The sequence below is a fragment of the Macaca mulatta genome, chromosome 3 (genome assembly GCF_049350105.2).
Source record: "Macaca mulatta isolate MMU2019108-1 chromosome 3, T2T-MMU8v2.0, whole genome shotgun sequence".
Lineage (NCBI taxonomy): Eukaryota > Metazoa > Chordata > Mammalia > Primates > Cercopithecidae > Macaca > Macaca mulatta.
Window position 1 is genome coordinate 84268518 of NC_133408.1, and position 19312 is coordinate 84287829.

At 50.3% G+C, this 19312-nt stretch overlaps 1 protein-coding gene across 2 annotated transcripts in view; it reads left to right on the plus strand.

Moving 5' to 3' along the window:
- The window catches only part of GCK (glucokinase), a 47965-nt gene that overhangs the window by 22746 nt on the left and 5907 nt on the right, over positions 1–19312 (plus strand). The window contains exons 1-4 of one of the 2 annotated variants that reach the window (XM_001092919.4): positions 9978–10234; positions 15884–16046; positions 17210–17364; positions 18555–18674. In XM_001092919.4, the coding sequence (XP_001092919.1) occupies positions 10187–10234; positions 15884–16046; positions 17210–17364; positions 18555–18674 (486 nt within the window). In that variant the 5' untranslated portion in view covers positions 9978–10186. Of the gene's footprint in view, positions 1–9977; positions 10235–15883; positions 16047–17209; positions 17365–18554; positions 18675–19312 lie in introns of those variants that run through there. The other variant, XM_001093035.5, reaches the window with a different exon arrangement.

Sequence of the window (19312 nt, forward strand, 5' to 3'; positions counted from 1 at the left end):
GAAGGAAGGAAGGAAGGAAGGAAGGAAGGAAGGAAGGAAGGAAGGAAGGAAGGAAGGAAGGAAGGAAGGAGAAGAGAAAAGAAGAGAAGAGAAGAGAAGAGAAAAGAAAAGAAAAGAGAAAAGGAAAGAAAAGAATCAGCCGGGCACAGTGGCTCACGCCTGTAATCCCAGCACTTTGGGAGGCGGAGGCGGGTGGATCACGAGGTCAGGAGATTGAGACCATCCTGGCAAACATGGTGAAACCCCGTCTCTACTAAAAATACAAAAAAAAAATTAGCCAGGCGTGGTGGTGGGTGCCTGTAGTCCCCAGCTACTCGGGAGGCTGAGGCAGGAGAATGGCCTAAACCCAGGAGGCGGCAGAGCTTGCAGTGAGCGGAGATGGCGCCACTGCACTTCAGCCTGGGCGACAGAGCGAGACTCCGTCAAAAAGGAAGGAAGGAAGGAAGGAAGGAAGGAAGGAAGGAAGGAAGGAAGGAAGGAAGGAAGGAAGGGAGGGAGGGAGGGAGGGAGGGAGGGAGGGAGGGAGGGAGGGAGGGAGGGAGAGACGGACGAAGGAATGAAGGAAGTTAGCTCGATGTGGTGGTCGTGCACCTTTAGTCCTAGCTATTCAGGAGGCCGAGGCAGGAGGATTGTTTGAGCCCAGAAGGTTGAGGCTGCAGTGAGCCATGATTGCACCACTGCACTCCAGCCTGAGCAACAGAGTAAGACCTCATCTCTAAAAACAATCTTTTTTTTTTTTTTTTTTTTTTTTTTTGAGATGGAATTTCTCTCTGTTGCCCGGGCTGGAGTGCAGTGGCGCGATCTCTGCTCACCGCAACTTCCGCCTCCCGGGTTCACGCCATTCTCCTGCCTCAGCCTCCCGAGTAGCTGGGACTCCAGGCGCCCGCCATCACGCCCGGCTAATTTTTTGTATTTTTAGTAGAGACGGGGTTTCACCGTGTTAGCCAGGATGGTCTCAATCTCCTGACCTCGTGATCCACCCGCCTCGGCCTCCCAAAGTGCTGGGATTACAGGCGTGAGCCATCACGCCCGGCCTAAAAACAAATTTTTTAATACTGAAGAATTTTATTTGCTGGTATTTTGTTGAGGATTTTGCATCTACATTCACAAGAAATATTACTCTGTAGTTTCTTTTCCTGTAGGTAGCATCTTTGTCTGGCTTCAGTATCAAGGCAATGCTGGCCTCATGAAATGAATCAGGAAGTGTTACTTCCTCTTGTCTTTTTTTGAATGCATTTGAGAGAATTGGTGTTAATTCTTCTTTAAATGGTTGGTAGAATTACCAGTGTAGACATCTGGTCCTGGGATTTTCTTTGTTGGTGGGTTTTTTAGTACTAATTCCATTTCCTTACTTGTTAGTAATCTAATGAGATTTTCTGTTTCTTCCTGAGTTAGTAGTAGTAGCTCCTGTGCGGAATTTTTGCATTTCATCTAAGTTATCCAAGTTTACCTAAGTTAAAGTTCCATTTTATCTAACTTGTCTAAGTCAACAAACAATACTAAATTGTTCATAGTATTCTCTCATAATCCTTTTTTTCTATAAAGTCAGTAATAACATTCACTCTTTCATTTTTTCATGCCTGATTTTAATAATCTGAGTTCTCTCTCTCCCCCTCCCTGCAATTGAGAGTCATTTAAAAGTGTCTTGTTTAAATTTTATGTATCTGTGAGTTTTCCAGTTTTCCCCTTGTTATTCACTGCTAGTTTTATTTCATGTGATTCAAAAAGATACTTTATATGATTTCAAATTTTTAAAATTTACTAAGACTTGTTTTATCCCTAAAATATCCTTGAGAATTCCCATGCACATTTGAGAAAAATGCACATTCTGCTGTTGTTGGATAGAGTGTTCTGTATATGTCTGTTAGGTCTAATTGGTTTAGAGTAGTGTTCTAGTTCTTTCTTTCCTTATTGATCTTCTGTCTAGTTGTTTAATCCATTATTCAAAGTAGTGGCCAGTCATGGTGGCTCACACCTGTAATCCCAGCACTTTTGGAGGCCAAGGAGGGTGGATCACAATGTCAGGAGTTCAAGACCAGCCTGGCTAACATGGTGAAACTCCATCTCTACCAAAAATACAAAAAAATTAGCCAGACACGGTGGTGCATGCCTGTAATCCCAGCTACTCAGGAGGTCGAGACAGGAGAATCACTTGAACCCAGGAGGCAGAGGTTGCAGTGAGCTGAGATCACACCATTGCACTCCAGCCTGGGCAACAGAGCAAGATGCTGTCTCGAGAAAAAACAGAAACAAACAAATAAAAAAAAAAAAAACAAAGTAGTATACTAAAGTCTCCAACTACTATTGTAGAACTCTCTATTTCTCCCTTCAATTTTGCAAAATTTTGTTTCATGTATTTTGGTGTTCTGTTGTTTGTAATTTTTATATCTTCTTAATAGATCAAAATATTTATCAACATATAATGTTCTTTGTCTCTTGAGACTTTTATTTTTTTTTTTTTTACTTAAAATCTATTTGGGCTGATAATACAGCCACCACAACCCTCATTTTGGTTGTTATTTTCACAGAATATCTTCTTCCATCCTACTTTCAAATTCTTCTGTCTTTATATCTAAAGTGAGCCTCTTGTAGATAGCATACAGGTGGATAATGTTCTCTTTATTCACTCTGCCAATCTCTGCCTTTTAACTGGAGTTTAATCTATTTATATATAAAATAATTACTGATTAGGAAGGACTTCTACCACTGAGCTATTTTTTTCTGTGTGTCTTACACATTTTTAAGTTTCTCAATTCCTCCATTACTGAATTCTTTTTTTAATTCTTGATTTTGTGTGTGTGTTGTTACATTTTGATTATTTTCTCCTTTTGATAGTGACAGGAGGCAACCAAATGCCTGGCAGATAGGAGCTTGTCCCCCATGAAACTCCACCTTCAAGCCAAAAAATAGCCTGAAGGCTAAAAGACCAGATTGCTGGTCCCAGATGAAACCCACAATCCAGAGTGAGAACTTCCATTCCTCTTTGCCTGCCCTCTGAATAATCCCTTTTAACCAATCGAATGTTGCCTTTTCTAATACTACCTATGGCATGCCCCTCCCCTATTCTGAGCCCATAAAAACCCTGGAATCAGCCACACTGGGGGCACTTTGCCAACTTCAGGTAGGGGGACCACCTCTGTATCCCCTCTCTGCTGAAAGCTGTTTTCAACACTCAGTGAAATTCTCACCTTGCTGTCTCTTCGATTGTCAGCGTATCCTCATTCTTCTTGGGTGTGGGACAAGAACTTGGGAATCAGTGCACAAACCAGACTTGGTCTGGGCAGCACGGGTGGGTGGACAATCTCCTGCAGCAGGTAGCATGGCCAAGTGAGGCCTGGGCAGGGCATCACCGAGGTCCCCAGCTTGCAAAGTGACCAAGGAAAAGTCCTGTGTCACTTTCCTTTTCTTATATTTTTCAGTTATTTTCCTAATGATTGCCTTGGGGATGGTAATTAACAACTTACATTTATAAGAAGCTAGTTTGAATAATAGTTCCAATAGTATATGAACACTATACTCCTATACATCTCCATCCTACTTCCTTTATATTGTTATTCCCACAAATTGTGTTTTTATACATTATATCCTCACTAACATAAACTTATAATTATTTTCCACATTTGCCTTTTAAATCATATAGGAAACCGAGAATCACCAAAAAAAAACTACATTAATATTCACTGTTATATTTACCTATATAGTGACATTTAACAGTGTACTTTTATGTCTTCAGATGTCTTTGAATTACTACTTAGTGTCTTTTCATTTTAGCCTCAATGTTTTCCTTTAGCATTTCTTACAGGGCAGGCCTGCAGGTAATTAATTCCCTTTGGTTTTCTTTATCTGAAATGTCTAATTTCTTTTTTATTCTTGAAGAATAGTTTTGCTGGTTATAAGATTCTTAGTTAATAGTTTTTCTTTTCTTTCAGCACTTCAATTATTATTAAAGTGTTGTTATTATTATTATTATTTTGAGACAGAGTCTCCTTCTGTCACTCAGGCTGGATTGCAGTGGCACAATCTCTGCTCACTGCAACTTCCGCCTCCCAGGTTCAAGTAATTCTCCTGCCTCAGCCTCCCGAGTTAGCTGGGATTACAGGTGCCCGCCACCATGCCCGGCTAATTTTTGTATTTTTAGTAGAGATGGGGTTTCACCATGTTGGTCAGGCTGGTCTCGAACCTGGCCTCAAGTGATACACCCACCTTGGCCTCCCAAAGTGCTGGGATTACAGACATGAGCTAGCGTGCCTGGCCTAAAATGTAATTATTATTACAGCTGCCATTTGGCCTCCTTGGTTTCTAATGAGAAATCATCTGTTAAACTTATTGCAAATCCTTGGTATGTATGCTATGTGTCATTTCTCTCTTGCTGCTTCCAAGATTCTCTCTCTGTCTTTGTCTTTTGACAATTTGACTATAATGTGTTTCACTGTGGATTTCTTAGAGTTTATCCCACTTGGATTTCATTGAGCTTCTTGGATGTGTATGTTTGTCTTTCAACAAATCTGGGAAATTATTTCACCTTTTCTCAAATATATTTTTCTTCCTCTTTCCATCTCTCTTCTTCTGGAGCTCCCATATACTTACATTGGTATGTCTGATGGCATCCTACTGGTCTCTTGGGTTCTGTTCATTTTTCTTCTTTCTTTTTTTCTGCTATGCAGACTGGATAACTTCAATTGCCTTTTCTTCAAGTTCACTGATTCTTTCTTCTGCCTGCTCAAATTGGCCATTTAACCCCTCCAGGGACTTTTTCATTTCAGTATTGTACTTTTCAGATCCAGCATTTCTATTTGATTCCTCTTTAATAAATTATCTTTATTGTCATTCCCCATCTGTTAATACATTGCTCTCCCAATTTCCTGCAGTTCTTAGTCCATGGTTTTCTTTAGTTCATTAGGCATATTTAAGACAGTTGACTTAATGTCTTTGACTAGTAATTCCAATGTCTAAAATTCCTTATGGACAGCTTCTTTTAAATTATTTTTGTCCTGTTATAGAGCCATATCTTCCTCTTTATTTGCTTTGTAATACTTTGTTGAAAACTTAACATTTTGAGTAGTATAATGTGGTAATTCTGGAAGCCAGATTCTCCCCCTCCTTTGAGATTGGTTTTGTCGTTTGTTGAGGGCTTCAGTTGTCCATTTGTAGAGTGACTTTTCCAAACTATTTTTGCAAAGTATGTATTCTCCGTTGTGTCTGATCATTGATGTTTCTGTTCTGGTGTCTCTGCAGTCAGCCTATGACCTGGAAGTATTCCTTAAATGCCTAGATTTTTTTAAACCCAAGAAACAAAAAACCTAGCATGTACCTTTTTAAAAATCTTCTGATAGATGCCACCTGGAAGGCTGCTGCTGCCTGAAGGGGCAGAAACAAAGGCAAGCTCTACTCTGAGCCCTCAAGGAACCACCAGATAAACAAAAGAAATTTGATTCTCCAAATTTCTGGAAGACAAAGTCCTTTCTGCCCATTCTGGCTCCAGACAGCTGCTCTAGGAACACAATTACTGTCCCCATGGCTATAGGAATGTTGAAGAATGCAGGATGGTAGCTGGTTTGCCACACCACTCACTTATGAGCCATCAGCATGCCTCTCCCTTCATCAAGCACTCCCATGGTTGCTGTAAGTGTCCAATCAGGTTCCAGAATTCTGAAATAGTTGACTCTTACAGGATTTTTTTCTCTCCTAACTTAATGATTGTCTAGATCGAGGAACCAATTCCTGAAGTTTCCTATTTTGCCAGTTTCATGACATCATTCCCTAGTAACTCTCTTTTCAGACAAAAAGTTTCATTGACTTACTGTAGGACTAGCATCAAAGAGACTATGCCACCTAGTCTGTCTCCTTAAAACACCGAAATAATCAGTACACATTCGGGTAGGAGTTTGGCATTAGATCTGCCATCAATCAAGAGCGGGGGACAGCCCATGTCTTAAACTCTGACCCAAGGGCTAAAATATTCTTTGGTAGCAACAACAGCTACAAACTATTGAACAACTTGTATGTGCCAAGAGCCTTATCTGCATTATCCCATTGAATCCTCTCAACAGCCCTTTGAGGTAGTAGAATTGTTGCCTGCCCCTTACTGAGGCTTAGAAACATTAAGGAATTTGCCCAAGGCCCTAGAGCTAGTGAGTGGCAAAGCCAGTCTTCAGACTCAGGCTGGAGATCCTACAGTTCTGTGTTACCCCAGTGTTATCCTGCCTCTCAGCACGGAGTCTTGGATGATTCTCCTACCCCCTCCCTAGGCAATGCACAGGACTACTCCCTGCACCCTTACTCATGCTCTGCCCTTCTTCCCCAACAGTGCTAGCCTTAGGCTTTATCCCCGACACACAGCCCAGGCTCCGTTCCATCTGTTGACAGAGGCAAACACTGGGGCAAAACCGACCTCTGTGGCTACCACTGTGTCCACCTCCACCAGCTTCAGCTGAAGCCTCTGAACATCTCCAGCATGGAGGAAGCCCCAAAGGACATTTCCTGTCCCCCAGCATATGCTTGACCCTGAAGCCCCCCCGCCCCATCTAGTCGAGAAGACCAAACTTTTAACAATCCCGGAATCAGAGTGACCCATGGGTGAATCTTAGCCAGGTCGCTCACAGCTGTTGCATCCTAGTAAGTCCCTTAACTCCCATGGGCTTCAGTTTCCCTGTATATAAAATGACAGCCTTCAGCTCACAGGCCAGTTGCAATCCATCTAAAGGGTCTAGCACATCCCCTGGCATGTGGAACCCACATGTGGTCATTTGATCCTGGTATGCTCTACTGTCTCTCGGCTCCTCTCCCCTTGCCCTGACATCCTGGCCATCACCCACTGCCTAACACCCTCCCACTCACCAAGCCCTTAGCCTGCCCCTTAGCACAAGAGCACAGCCAGTCTCAAGTCTACCCTGCTGTAAGCAAACACTTGCAACATCATGCTGACCTCCAGGCCCTGTTGCATCAGTGTGCCCACACTTGGTTCCCAGCTGGTACTGAGGGTATCAGGGAACAGGCCAGTGGTGGAAGGGCGGACACTTTGTGTTCCCTGGCTTCCTGGCTCCCAATATCTTTCCCAATGGCATATGGGGTCTAGCAGACCTTGGCTCTAACTGTGAGCCAAGTTAGCTCTTTTAACTAAGAACAAGTTAAATTGGCTCATTTAACTATGAACCTCTATCCTTTAGAATCTGGGTCTTCGGGCTTGCTTCTGTGCAAAATGGCAGATAAGGCTCAACCTTTCTTTTTTTAACTTCATTGTTAAATATTACTCCATTAATACATATTTACTGCAGAAAATGTAGGAAATACAGATAAGCAAAAAGGAGAATAAATTAAAATCACTCATACCACCATCAGCAAGATAATTACTGTTACCATTTTGGTATATTTCCTCCCAATACATATATCATCTGTATCATATTATGACAAAAATGGATCATACTATGTTTCCTATGTTTCCCCTGTGTTAGTCATCTATTGCAGTATAACAAACTGCCTCAAAACTTAGTGGCTTCACCTTTCCATGTATTATGATGACAAGAATGTGATATGACACTGTCCTATATCTGGACCATATGCTAAAGGACAGAAAATGGTTTCTAAACTTATTTGTCCTGTAATAACAAAATTTTATTTCATAAAATGTTTAAAAAAAAAACCATAGTAGCTTGAAACAACAAACCTTTGTTATCTCACACAGTTTCTGTAGGTCAGGAATTCAGAAGCAGCCTAGCTGGATGGTCTGGCTTGGTGTCTCTCCTGAGGCTGCAGTCAAGGTGTTAGCTGGGGCTGCATCATCTGAAGGCTTGACTGGGACTGGAGGCGCTGCTTCCAAAGTGGTTCACTCACATGGCTGGCAAGTTGGAGCTGCCTATTGGCAAGAGGCCCCACTTCTTCTCAGTGGATCTTCCCAGAGTTCTTGTAGGCATCCTCATAGCATAGCAGTTGGCTTCCCCCAGAAGGAACAGTCCAGGAGAGGACAAGGCCGAAGCCACAGTGTCTTTTCTGGCTTAGGCTCTGAAGTCATACTCCACCATTTCTGCGTTATCATATTAATATAATGCAGGCTAGACCTATTCTGCATGGGAAGGGACTATACCATGGGGTGAACACCAGAAGCAGGGCTAATTGAAGGCCAGCTTCAAGGGTGGTTACACATTCCCTTTCAACAGTATGTCATGAACATCTTTCCAGGCCAATAGGAGCAGATGAATCTTAACATTTTTAATGACCACATATAAGTGTAGCATAATTTATTTAACCAACCTTCTGTAGTTGGATATGTGGGTTGTGTCTCATTTTTTGATACTAGAATTGATCATTTTGAATATCCATCACCAAACTTGTCATATTATTTTCTTGTGATGAATGAAAAAGAAAATCAAGTCATGCCTGTCAATCTGAAGCCTGAGCAACTAAGAAATGGGGATACCACAGGGACATAGAGCAGGGTCCCTTCTGACTCTGCTCTTCTCTTTCTCTCCCCATTAAATGGGGAGTTCACTATCTACTGCACAGCTGCACAGTTCTGTCTTTTCAGAAAGTTCTAAGCAGAAACAATGTTCATCCATCCTCCTCAGGATAGCCCTTGAGCTACTGAAGACTCTAAGCACGTTCTGGACATCCTCCATGAATCATCATCTCTGAGGCCCTCCCCTTCTTGGCCCCTCTTCTCTGGACAGGTTCTGGACAGGCTTGCCCTTCCAAAATTCCTGGAAAGCAGCAGGTACTGTTCCTGCTACACTGACCCTCAACTTTAATGCAGTGCAGACCTGTTGGTGTCACCCCTTATCCTGAAGAGGGGGCATTGAGACAGGACAAGGGTGGGTGCCCAGGAGGGTTGGCATGAGTCATGAGAATCTGGTCCTGGAGAATTAGACAGTGTGGGGAAGTAGGGGTGTTGAGTGCCTTTCTGGCCTCACAGATGCCAATGAGTATCATCAGCAGGTGGCCCCCAGAAAGGAACTCTAGGTGATGCCTGTGGCTCTAAACACAGGCTAGAGAGGGCACTTGCAGTTCAGCCAACCCAGAAAGGGGGCCCCCTTGCCTCAGATTCAGCCTTTGTACACATCCTCAGCCTTTCTTGAGAACTGAATTTAGATTCTCCTCCCCTGTGCTGTGTGCTTGGCCCAGGAGAAGGGCAAGTCTCGCTGGGTAGCTGCTTCTTGGCCTGGCTGAACCAGAAGGCCCCAGTGCCACTCCAAACCTGGATGTGAGCCCTGCCCCCATGAGCAAACAGTAGCTCAGAGCTGGGGGCTGTGGGGGTCAGTGGCCTGTCACATGAGGTCTGATGAGGCCACCTCTGCTCTATTTTGGGAAAGGGATCAATTGTATCAAGGGCTTTCTTGGGAGTGATCACTCTGGCCCACTTGCCAGCTCCAGCTAATTTTAGCAGGCTTTGGCAGGTGCCAGCAAGTACATGGCATGTGGATGTCACTCCCAGGTGAGCCCAAGGAGGGTCTGGGCCAGAGCCCGGGAGTCATGGTCTATGCCCACGGAGGCACCCAAAGCAAGCCTGAGGCCTGGACTTTGCAGTCACAAAATTAAGAATGATAGCCCCGGTTTTTTGTTTGTTTTTGGTCAATTGGCCGCCTTCCTCCACCACCCCTTCCCCAAGTGCCATACAGACCCCTGGATTGTATGAAATGCACATCGAACCTCTCTGCAGATGAAAATCCACTGGGGATCCCCTTGCCTCCAAGAGCAAGTCCAGACCTGAACTGGCGAGGGCCAGGCCCCCTTAGGACCCCCTCCCTGTCCGAGGGCATTTCAATAAGTGTTCTGTCCCCAAGGCAGCCTGGTGACTTTCTGCCCGCACAAGGCTGAGGAATAGCAGGTGGGTAGGCTGGCTCTGCACACCTCCTCCTGCTGGGCAGCAATCCCAACCCCATGTTCACAGAGTGTGGCCAGCTGCCCCATGGCTCTCTCCCCATGGCCCTGTCAACTCTTAGCCCACATGGGCCTCCCCTCCCTTTCTGGCCCTGCCTCTGACCCCATGGCAGGGGGCAGAGTATTTCAGCAGCTGCCGGGCTGAGCCCTTTCAGTGCAGAAGCCCTGGGCTGCCAGCCTCAGGCAGCTCTCCATCCAGGCAGCCATTGCTGCCACAGCGGGGGCCTTATGCTCCAAGGCTACAGCATGTGCTAGGCCTCGGCAGGCAGGAGCATCTCTGCTTCCCAAAGCATCTACCTCTTAGTCCCTCGGAGAGATGGCGATGGATGCCACAAGGAGCCAGGCCCAGACAGCCTTGACTCTGGTAAGGGTCACACCAAAGTTAGCGACTTTGCATTGGGAGAACAGCGCCCAGGGCAGGGCCCTTGGTTTTGCACATTACCAAAACCAAGGCTGGGGGCAGGGAAAGCAAGCAGGCTCTGGGCACCTTGGAAGGAGGCACACGAGCCTCAGGGGTCCTGGCTAGGGCAGCTGTGCCCGCCACTGCCCCCCCCCCCGCCCACCACCCCTCCTCACTGTGGCTGCCCACTGTCCAGCCTCTCGAAGGGTTCTAGGGCACTTGCTCCTGGAGCTAACAGTGACCCAGGACACTGGTGTCTGGGGCTTGGCCTGAGGCTTTTATGGGGGGAGGTGGCTGGCTGCCCAGGGCTGTCTGGCTGTCTGGGGGCTCTGCATGGCATTTCCAGGGGTTGGTGGATCAGGGATTCGGTCCCTCAGGAGAATGTGGACACCAGCCCGAGGTCGCTCACTTCTGTGGACTTAGCCACCTGAGGGCCCGGGAATGGAGGGGACCAGGCTACAGCTGGGCATGTGGCACTGGGATGGGCTCTGGAGCCCCCAGGCCTGCAGCGCTTGCCCAGGGACTTCCCTGGCCCTTGGCCATGTCCTCAGGGACACACAGCTCCTCCAGTTGGCCCCTCCTAGTGCTGGAATAGACAGCTCCTCAGTCCACATCCGCCAAAGGCGGCCCTAGAAGGCATCCTGCCTTTTGTACTGCGTTCTGGATGTGGGGCCACAACGCACTGCTCGCTGCATAAAAGGGACAGCATCCTGCCCCTGGCAGCCCTGCCCGACCAGCTCTGCCTCTCCCACTGCTATCCAACCTGTACACCCTGGTGACCGTGTCCAGGCTCCACATCTACCTCTCCAGCCAGACTCTCCTCTGAACTCTGGCCTCACATGGCCAACTGCTACTTGGAACAAATTGCCCCTTGGCTGGCAGATGTGTTAACATGCCCAGACCAGGATCCTGATCCCACAACCCAACTCCCAGGTCAGGTGGAACCTCTTCTTCTCAGGCCCTTCTGTTCCTCTCCTCAGCCCCTCCCACCTCCCTTCAGAGTAAGTCTAGACTTTTACCCCTCTCACTAAGCCTGCACCCACCATCCCTGCGCAGGGGTTGTTAGGACAGCCGGACGCCCTGCTTCCACCCTGCTCCAAGATGCCCCCGTTCTGCAGCCCGGTGCCTCCAGGCTTCTCACCTCCTGCTGCTCACAGCTCAGCCTCACTCCCTCCCTCCCCATCTCTGCTCCAGCCTCAATGCAGGTCCCCTGCCCCCATCTTCTGACAGGAGCTGCCTGACCTGTCCCTGCTTCATCTGTCCCCATTCCTTCACCCCCCAACCTGTCCCCAGTTTGACTGAGATTCTTTCCTGCAAATCCCCACCCTTCAGAGGAGTTGGTCCTGCTGTCAACTCTGCTTCTGTGCCCCGCGCCGCACCTGGCATTCAGTGGGCATTTGCTGAAGAGATGAGGGTCAGATGCCCTGCAGGGAGTGTGGGGCGTCCTCAGGCGAGAAAAGTTGTACTTTTGACTGTGAGCCCCGATTATGTGTCCTGTGACGTCTCGGGTGAGGTCAGTGAGAGAAACCTCTGCAAGCTGGCTGGGGCTGCCTCCCAGAGGCTGCCAGGGGGAAGGACAGGCTCTGTCTGTGCTCTTCTGGCCTCACAGACAGGCTCTATCTGTGCCACAGGCTACACCTGGGGGGCCAAGCAGCTTCTCAGGGCTCCCCAGGTATCAGCACATTTCCTAGGCTGCTTGGGAAAGCCCTGTAAGCTTGCATAGACACCCAGCAAGAGGCTAGCCAGAGAGACACTTGTAGCTGGGGTCTGGGCACAAGTAACAGCTCGGTGCTGGGCCTGAGGTCAGGCAGGATGCAGCCTGGCTGGGTGAGAGGAAAGTTTGGAGCCAGTGCCTGGGTTCAAACCCCTCCATGGCCCGTGGTTCTGTGGGCCTGGGGAAGGGTTTGTACCTCTGTGTCCAGTTTCCTCACTTATAAAAAATGGAGATAATAAAAGTACCCATGTCCCAGAGTGGCTGTACCAATAATAGGGAAGCGTGCCCAGAGCAGGCCTGGCACACAGGAAGTGTGCATCAGCCTCAGTCCCTGCCACTGGGCTTGTCCTGGGTGTCTGTGAGGCAGACCTCTGCCCTACAACGTGACCCCCAGGCTTGTGAGACTAAGCTGGGTCAGGGCTTCCTCCTCTGGGATTGCATGCTTACCAAGTGCCAGGAGGGGGACTTCTGCAGGCCCAGGTGCACCCTAAGGAAGGGGCTTGCTCCCACCAAGAACAAGGCTCACCTTTGGAGGATGCTCCCCACATAAGAGGTGAACCCCCAGGTCTACTGGTGACTACAGCCTCAGAACCTGACAGCATCTATCCTCCAACCCATGCCCACTGGGAAGTGTGTGAGGGGTCCTTATAGGCCCTGTGGTGTGGACAATGCAGCGACCCTGCAGCATCTGGCTAGGGCAGGGCCCAGATGAGAGCCCTGGGCCAGGAGACCCTGGCCGGTTCTGCCACTGTGGGGAGACAAGCTCCCCCACCCCATGTCCCCCGCTTCCCTGCAGCCCCACAGAGAATGCAGACCTACTTTTACAGAAATCCAGATTTTTGTGTAAAAGTGTCTCTATTTTACATAGATTTTAAGTGGTGGCAGCAAATTTAAGCTTTTGAGAATATTATACAGGACAAATCAGATTCGCAGGCCAGATGCCACTTTATTTACAGAAATGGAATCAGGTCCTACCTCAGGTCCCATCTCACGTCTTCACTTATGCCTATGTGTCTCCTTCACGGGAAAGGCCACAGGAGGCCCTGCAGTAAGCATCCTGGAGTTGATTTAAAGTCCCTGACGGTGAATATGGGGGTCCTCACTGTTGCCGCAAGGGGGCATACCCCTGTGTATCTTAGAAATGCCTGCAGCCCTTTTGCTGCAGAACAGATTCTTAGGAGAGAAACTGTCAGATCAGAGTTCAACTTAGAGAAACTCCAAATTGCCCTCTGAACAGATGGTATCAGTTTGACATCACACAATGCCGGGATTCCTGGGGGAGAACTTTCTGGCCTAGAAGGCAGTAGAGCCAGGACTTCACCCAGTCAGTGGCAGGGCCACACACAGGCCTTGATACAGAGGGGGAAGACTTGGGCCTCCTCGACACCCTACGGGGCCCAGCCTCCCAACATGTGATAAGAGAAACAGCAGCCACCTTGTACCTCGCTCTCCCAGTTCTCCAAGGGCTGGGCCAGTTCTCCCCACAGCCCTGCAAGGGAGGATCACTCAAGGGCCCTAACTGTCTGACAATACAGCCACACTCTGATCAGCCGCCTGGGCACAGGCTCCATGTCATTGTCCTCTGCCAAGACCTCAGACTGAAATGTTGGCTCCTCCCATGAAGAACCTGGGGCCAAAGGACCAGAGTCCAGGTCTGTGGCCACCAGGATGGGCCACTTGGAGAGAGGCACAAGGGTGGCACCAGGCAGGTGTGAGGGCTGGACCTTTGCAAGAGCAGCATCATTTTTGTTGAGAGCCTGCAGGTATCTTATAATTGGGTCCCTCTGACCAATCTTGTCTAGCGGGAGATGCCAGGCAGGCTCCCCAGGACTTCCTGCCAGTAGCCACTGTGTGCGTGGATTTGGGTGCTGGCCTCACCACAGTGTACTGGCTGTCTGTTCCTGCATAAATGACTTCTGTAAGCCTTTCTTCATCTGCAAGATGGGTGCTGCTGGCACCTCCTCCCCAGTGCTGTGGTGACCCGGCATAGTGTGTGAGGCTGCTATGTGAGGCACCTAATGCAAGGCCTGGCATATGGAGGAATTCAGCAAATGGCAGATGCCTTCACAGTTAGTTCCTGGCATTCTCTACATTGGTGGGTGTAGGAAAGAAAGACAGAGGAGGCAAAGGTTGTAGCTGTGGGACATTGAGGACAGCCTGGATTGCTCCACAGAGCCCTGAGGACATCTCCAGGGGTGTGCTCCGCAGGGGCAGTTGGATTGGAGGGTTGGAGGTCGGGGAGGGCGTGCACTCCCACCCATGCTCAGAGCCTCGGAACAGTGCCTGCTCAGCCAACATGGGTGTTTGATTCTGTGTCTTTTGTCACAGACTTTACCAGCCCCATCCCTTTCTGACCTTGCCTGAGTTTAAAATTCACATGTGGGGTCTCATTAGGAGACATGGTTCTGAACTAAAGATCTGTATCTATTGGGAATGCTTTGGGCTGCAGGAAGCCAAACACCTGACTCACGGTGGCATAGGTGGTTTCTGTCTGCTCCCATAAGCCGCACATGGAGGGTGAATCTGGCATTACTCTCTCCTCCCTACGTTCGCAGTATGCTAACAGCTTTAACCTCTGGCCTTGTTTCTTCATCGTTGCAGGGTAGCTATCACAGCGCTGGTTATCACATCCTTACACAGCTGTGTCTACAAATTTAGGGGGACACTGAAGCTCCTCCCCCTGCTAAAATCAGGCTTTTATTCACTTGTCATTGGCCAGAACTGGGTGACATGCCCAACTCTAGACCAATCATCAGTAAGAGGAGTATAGTATTGCTGTGCCTACCTTAGACTAATCATGGCGCAATGTGCTCCCCACACCAACAAAATCTGAGTTCTAAAAACTGAGGAAGAAGAGGAAAATCGCCATGTTGCCTCCTGTCTGGGATTCAGATCATCTCCAACCCCCTGAGCTTATGCATAAGACTGTGGGCAAAAGTGTGTGAGTTTTTGTGGAATGGGTCCACAGTTTTATCAGAGCATCCTTCCTTTTTCTTTTTGATTCAAGATGAAAATATCCTTATGATTATTTTTCTCACCACTGCCCAGAGATAACCAGCACATTAACATGGCCTTTTCTCCATGAATAGCACTAGGGTGCCCAGGGGACAGACACATAGCTGTCCACACACCAGCTTGCTGGGTATGCAGAGGCAGAGTCACATCTGCATTCAGAGCCTGTCCTCACACTGCCGTGTGGAGAGCGAGCAGCCACACCATGGGCCGTCCATGCTCACGGGAGTGGTAGTATCGGATCTGAGCTTCGTGTGCCCAGGCGTCTCTCACGTCAGTGCATAGGGACTCTTTTCCTTCTGTGGCCCAGTGTGCCCATGCCACAGATGGCTTCAGTCAGCAGACACCTCCTTCTAGACACTCACGCTCACTCCTGGCTGGCCCTTAGCACATCTGTGCAGACTGGCCCATTTATTTTCTGGTGTAAATCCCAGAAGTAGGAGGACTGGGTCTCTCTGATAGCAATGCCAGCTGCCTGGCGCCCTCCAGACAGGCGGCTCAAACCCCACCTCGCCAGCTCTCCCTGTTAGTCCCTCCTTTCCCTGGCTCTGACCTGAGGGACGAAGCAGGGTGCTACAGGACGCTGTGCCACAGGGATATCGTCATGGACAGAAGCCACTCTGCCCTCTGCTGCTCACCCCTCCAACACGCCCCGGGCTGCATTTGTTGAGTGGCTGGTCCCAGACTCTGCTCTTCTGACTTGCCAGCTGGTTTTACCTGTAGTAAAGTTTGAGATGATGGGTCATCCTGAACCCGGGGTCAGAGGACAGAAGGAGGCCAGCAGCATGTGGGGGAGATGGCCCGTGAGGCCCTCGGCGTGTGGGTGCCTGGTGACAGCCCCACCCTGAGTCCCCAGCCCTGCTGCTCCCATCCCCCTCCTTGTGCAGGTAGAGCAGATCCTGGCGGAGTTCCAGCTGCAGGAGGAGGACCTGAAGAAGGTGATGAGACGGATGCAGAAGGAGATGGACCGTGGCCTGAGGTTGGAGACCCATGAAGAGGCCAGTGTGAAGATGCTGCCCACCTACGTGCGCTCCACCCCAGAAGGCTCAGGTACCACATGGGAACCGGCTCCTCATCCAGAAGCAGCTGTGGGCTCAGCACTAGCTGGGAAAAGAACCCCAGGCACTCCCAGACTCACAGCCAGTCCGAGACAGAATCTCCTGGGGAGCAATGAAGTCCCCAAATTGTGAGGCCAGTTCTCACCCTTGGCTCCTCTGGTCCGGCCCTGGGGCACTCGGACTCACCCTGGAGCTGGCAAACCTCAGGAAAACTGACTTTTTAAATCTCACTCCTGGCCAAGTGCAGTGGCTCACCCCTGTAATTTCAATACTTTGGAGGCTGAGGCGGGCGGATCACAAGGTCAGGAGTTTGAGACCAGCCTGCCCAACATGGTGAAATCCCGTCTCTACTAAACATACAAAAATTATACAGGCATGGTGGTGCATGCCTGTAGTCCCAGCTACTCAGGAGGCTGAGGCATGAGAATTGCTTGAACCCGGGAGGCCGAGGTTGCAGTGAGCCAAAATCATGCCACTGCACTCCAGCCTGGGTGACTGAGACTCCATCTCAAAAAAAAAAAAAAAAAAGCTGGGCACAGTGGCTCACGCCTGTAATCCCAGCACTTTGGGAGGCCGAGGGGGGCAGATCACAAGGTCAGGAGATCGAGACCATCCTGGCTAACACGGTGAAATCCCATCTCTACTAAAAATACGGAAAAAAATTAGCCAGGTATGGTGGCAGGCGCCTGTAGTCCCAGCTACTCGGGAGGCTGAGGCAGGAGAATGACGTGAACCTGGGAGGCGGAGCTTGCAGTGAGCCGAGATCACGCCACTGCCCTCCAGCCTGGGCGACAGAGCGAGACTCCGTCTCAAAAAAAAAAAAAAAACCTCACTGCTCCCCATGGGCACTTAGAGAACGCCCAGCCCAGCTCTGCACTGGCCATTGCACTAGGTCCTCAGTTGGTCCCTGGGCTCTTGGTGACTCTGTCTAAGGCAGGAGTTTCCCATTGACTTTTCCCCAGCTGACCTTTGACCCCTCCACAGTTGACGCTGGTGTCCCCAGGTGTCTGGTGGCCCCTTGTCCAGCTCCCTTGGTCCCTTTGTGCCTTCCCTCCTCCTCTCTGTAATATCCGGGCTAGTCACCCGGGGCCCACCCAGCCCAAGGCCAGCCTGTGGGTGCCCCTGAGGCTGACATACTTCTCTCTGTGCCTGTAGAAGTCGGGGACTTCCTCTCCCTGGACCTGGGTGGCACCAACTTCAGGGTGATGCTGGTGAAGGTGGGAGAAGGTGAGGAGGGGCAGTGGAGCGTGAAGACCAAACACCAGATGTACTCCATCCCCGAGGACGCCATGACCGGCACTGCTGAGATGGTGAGCAGCACAGGGGCCAGGGCAGGGGGCCAAGGCCACGCAGGATCTCAGGGCCCAGCTAGTCCTGACAGGAGGTCCCACCCATCCACCAGGGGTGGGGAGAGCGGGGGCTGGAGGACCACCCAGCCTCAGAGGCAGCTGGAGGCCTGGGTGAACAGGACTGGCCAACATGTCCCCAAGTCCCACAGTCACCATCTGACCAGCATTGAGAGGGGAACGGGCTGAGGAGGGGTTAGTGGCAAGAGGAGCCCCAGCCAGTCACACTTTGTCCAGTTTACCAGAGGAAAAGCCAATGTGTAAGAACAGAAATGTGACCCGGCAGCCAGTGCACTCCCCACCTCTCCAAGGGCCACCCCTCGCCCTCCACCAGCATGCACAGAAAGTGGGGTGACAGCAATCACAATGTCTACCCAGGCAGCAAGGACCCCTGACCATGGGGAGGACTGGGGTGCAGGGGACCCAGAAGCAGAATGAGGCTTAGGGGGAGCTGGGCAAGGCCAGAGCCCCAGCTGCAGCCAAGCACGTGGCCAAGGCCAGCTCCTGGAGAGGCAGGGCTCCGAGGCAGGAGGCTGCCCGTGGTTGCCCGTCCTCACACCCCTGCGGCTTGCTAGCCTGTCTATGGGCTGGGCGTGAATCAAGGCACTGGGGATGATGTGGGGACTTCCCTGGCCCCAGCAGCCAGTGAGGAGCCTGGTCAGTCAGCAGAGCATTCAGCAGTACCCAATTCCGTGGAGAGGCCCGTGTGAGGGGAGTCAGGGCTGGCCTTCAGCAAGGATGGGTGGTCAGGACACCTGGAAGTAGGAAAGGAGACTCCAGGTGCTGCAGACAGAAATCAAGGATGCGCCTCCATCTGGAGCCTCAGGAACAGCCGGCCAGGCCTGAGACTGGACTTTACAAGGTTCAGCTGGGAGGGCTAGGCTGACAGAGCACAGCTGGGCTGGGGACCAGCCTGCCCTGTGTTGCCCTGTCCCAGGGGCCACTGTCAGCAGGTCTCTGGCATGGGGGAGGCTTAGGGCCTGAGCCCAACGAGCAGCAGTGGAAGAGGAGAGGGAAACTGCGGACAGGCCTGGCATTCAGTGGCCAGGAGGTGCAGTGTTCCCTGAGGAATAGCTTGGCATGAGGCCCTGGGGAGGGCTGCAGGCCGGCGCACCCCCCCATGCCAGATGGTCACCGTGGCGTGCATCTTCCAGCTCTTCGACTACATCTCCGAGTGCATCTCCGACTTCCTGGACAAGCATCAGATGAAGCACAAGAAGCTGCCCCTGGGCTTCACCTTCTCCTTTCCTGTGAGGCATGAAGACATCGATAAGGTGGGCCAGGTGGAGGGACAGAAGGCAGATGAGGGGAGGCATAGGCGCCCCAGAGGAACTCTGCCTTCAAATGCAGCCCCCATACCCTGTGCTCAGAAGGGAGATCTGGATTCAAATTGTGGCCATGTCACCTGCCACCTCTAATGCTGTGGAAAAGAAGCGTCACATTAGCTAATTCTGGCTCTGCACCCTGTGAGGCACCAGCTGTGATCACCCCACTACAGTGGAAAGAGCAGCTGGTAGTGGAGTGGGGCTCAAACTCAGGCAGCCAGGCTCCGGGTCACCTGCAGGCCACGGTCATGTCACAATGCCTCTAGCTGAGTCAGAAATGTGAAGGAACTGAGATTCTACCCTCCCTGCAAGCTAGCAAGGTGGCCTGCCAGTTACATCTGTGCATGCACACACACACAGAGTCATCTATGCACGCACATAAAACATGAGACCTTTGGGTCAGGGAGAAAGCCAGTTCCTCACTCACAGCAGAAGCAGCAGCCAGAGCAACATCTCATGTGGTTTTCCAAGCCCCAGTCCCTACAGAGACACAGAGAGGGACAGGTGGCACCTGTGCATGCAGTGGGGTGCCTTGCAGGAAGGAAATCCTGATTTTACACGGAGGTGCTTCCTGCAGGCCCTGCCTT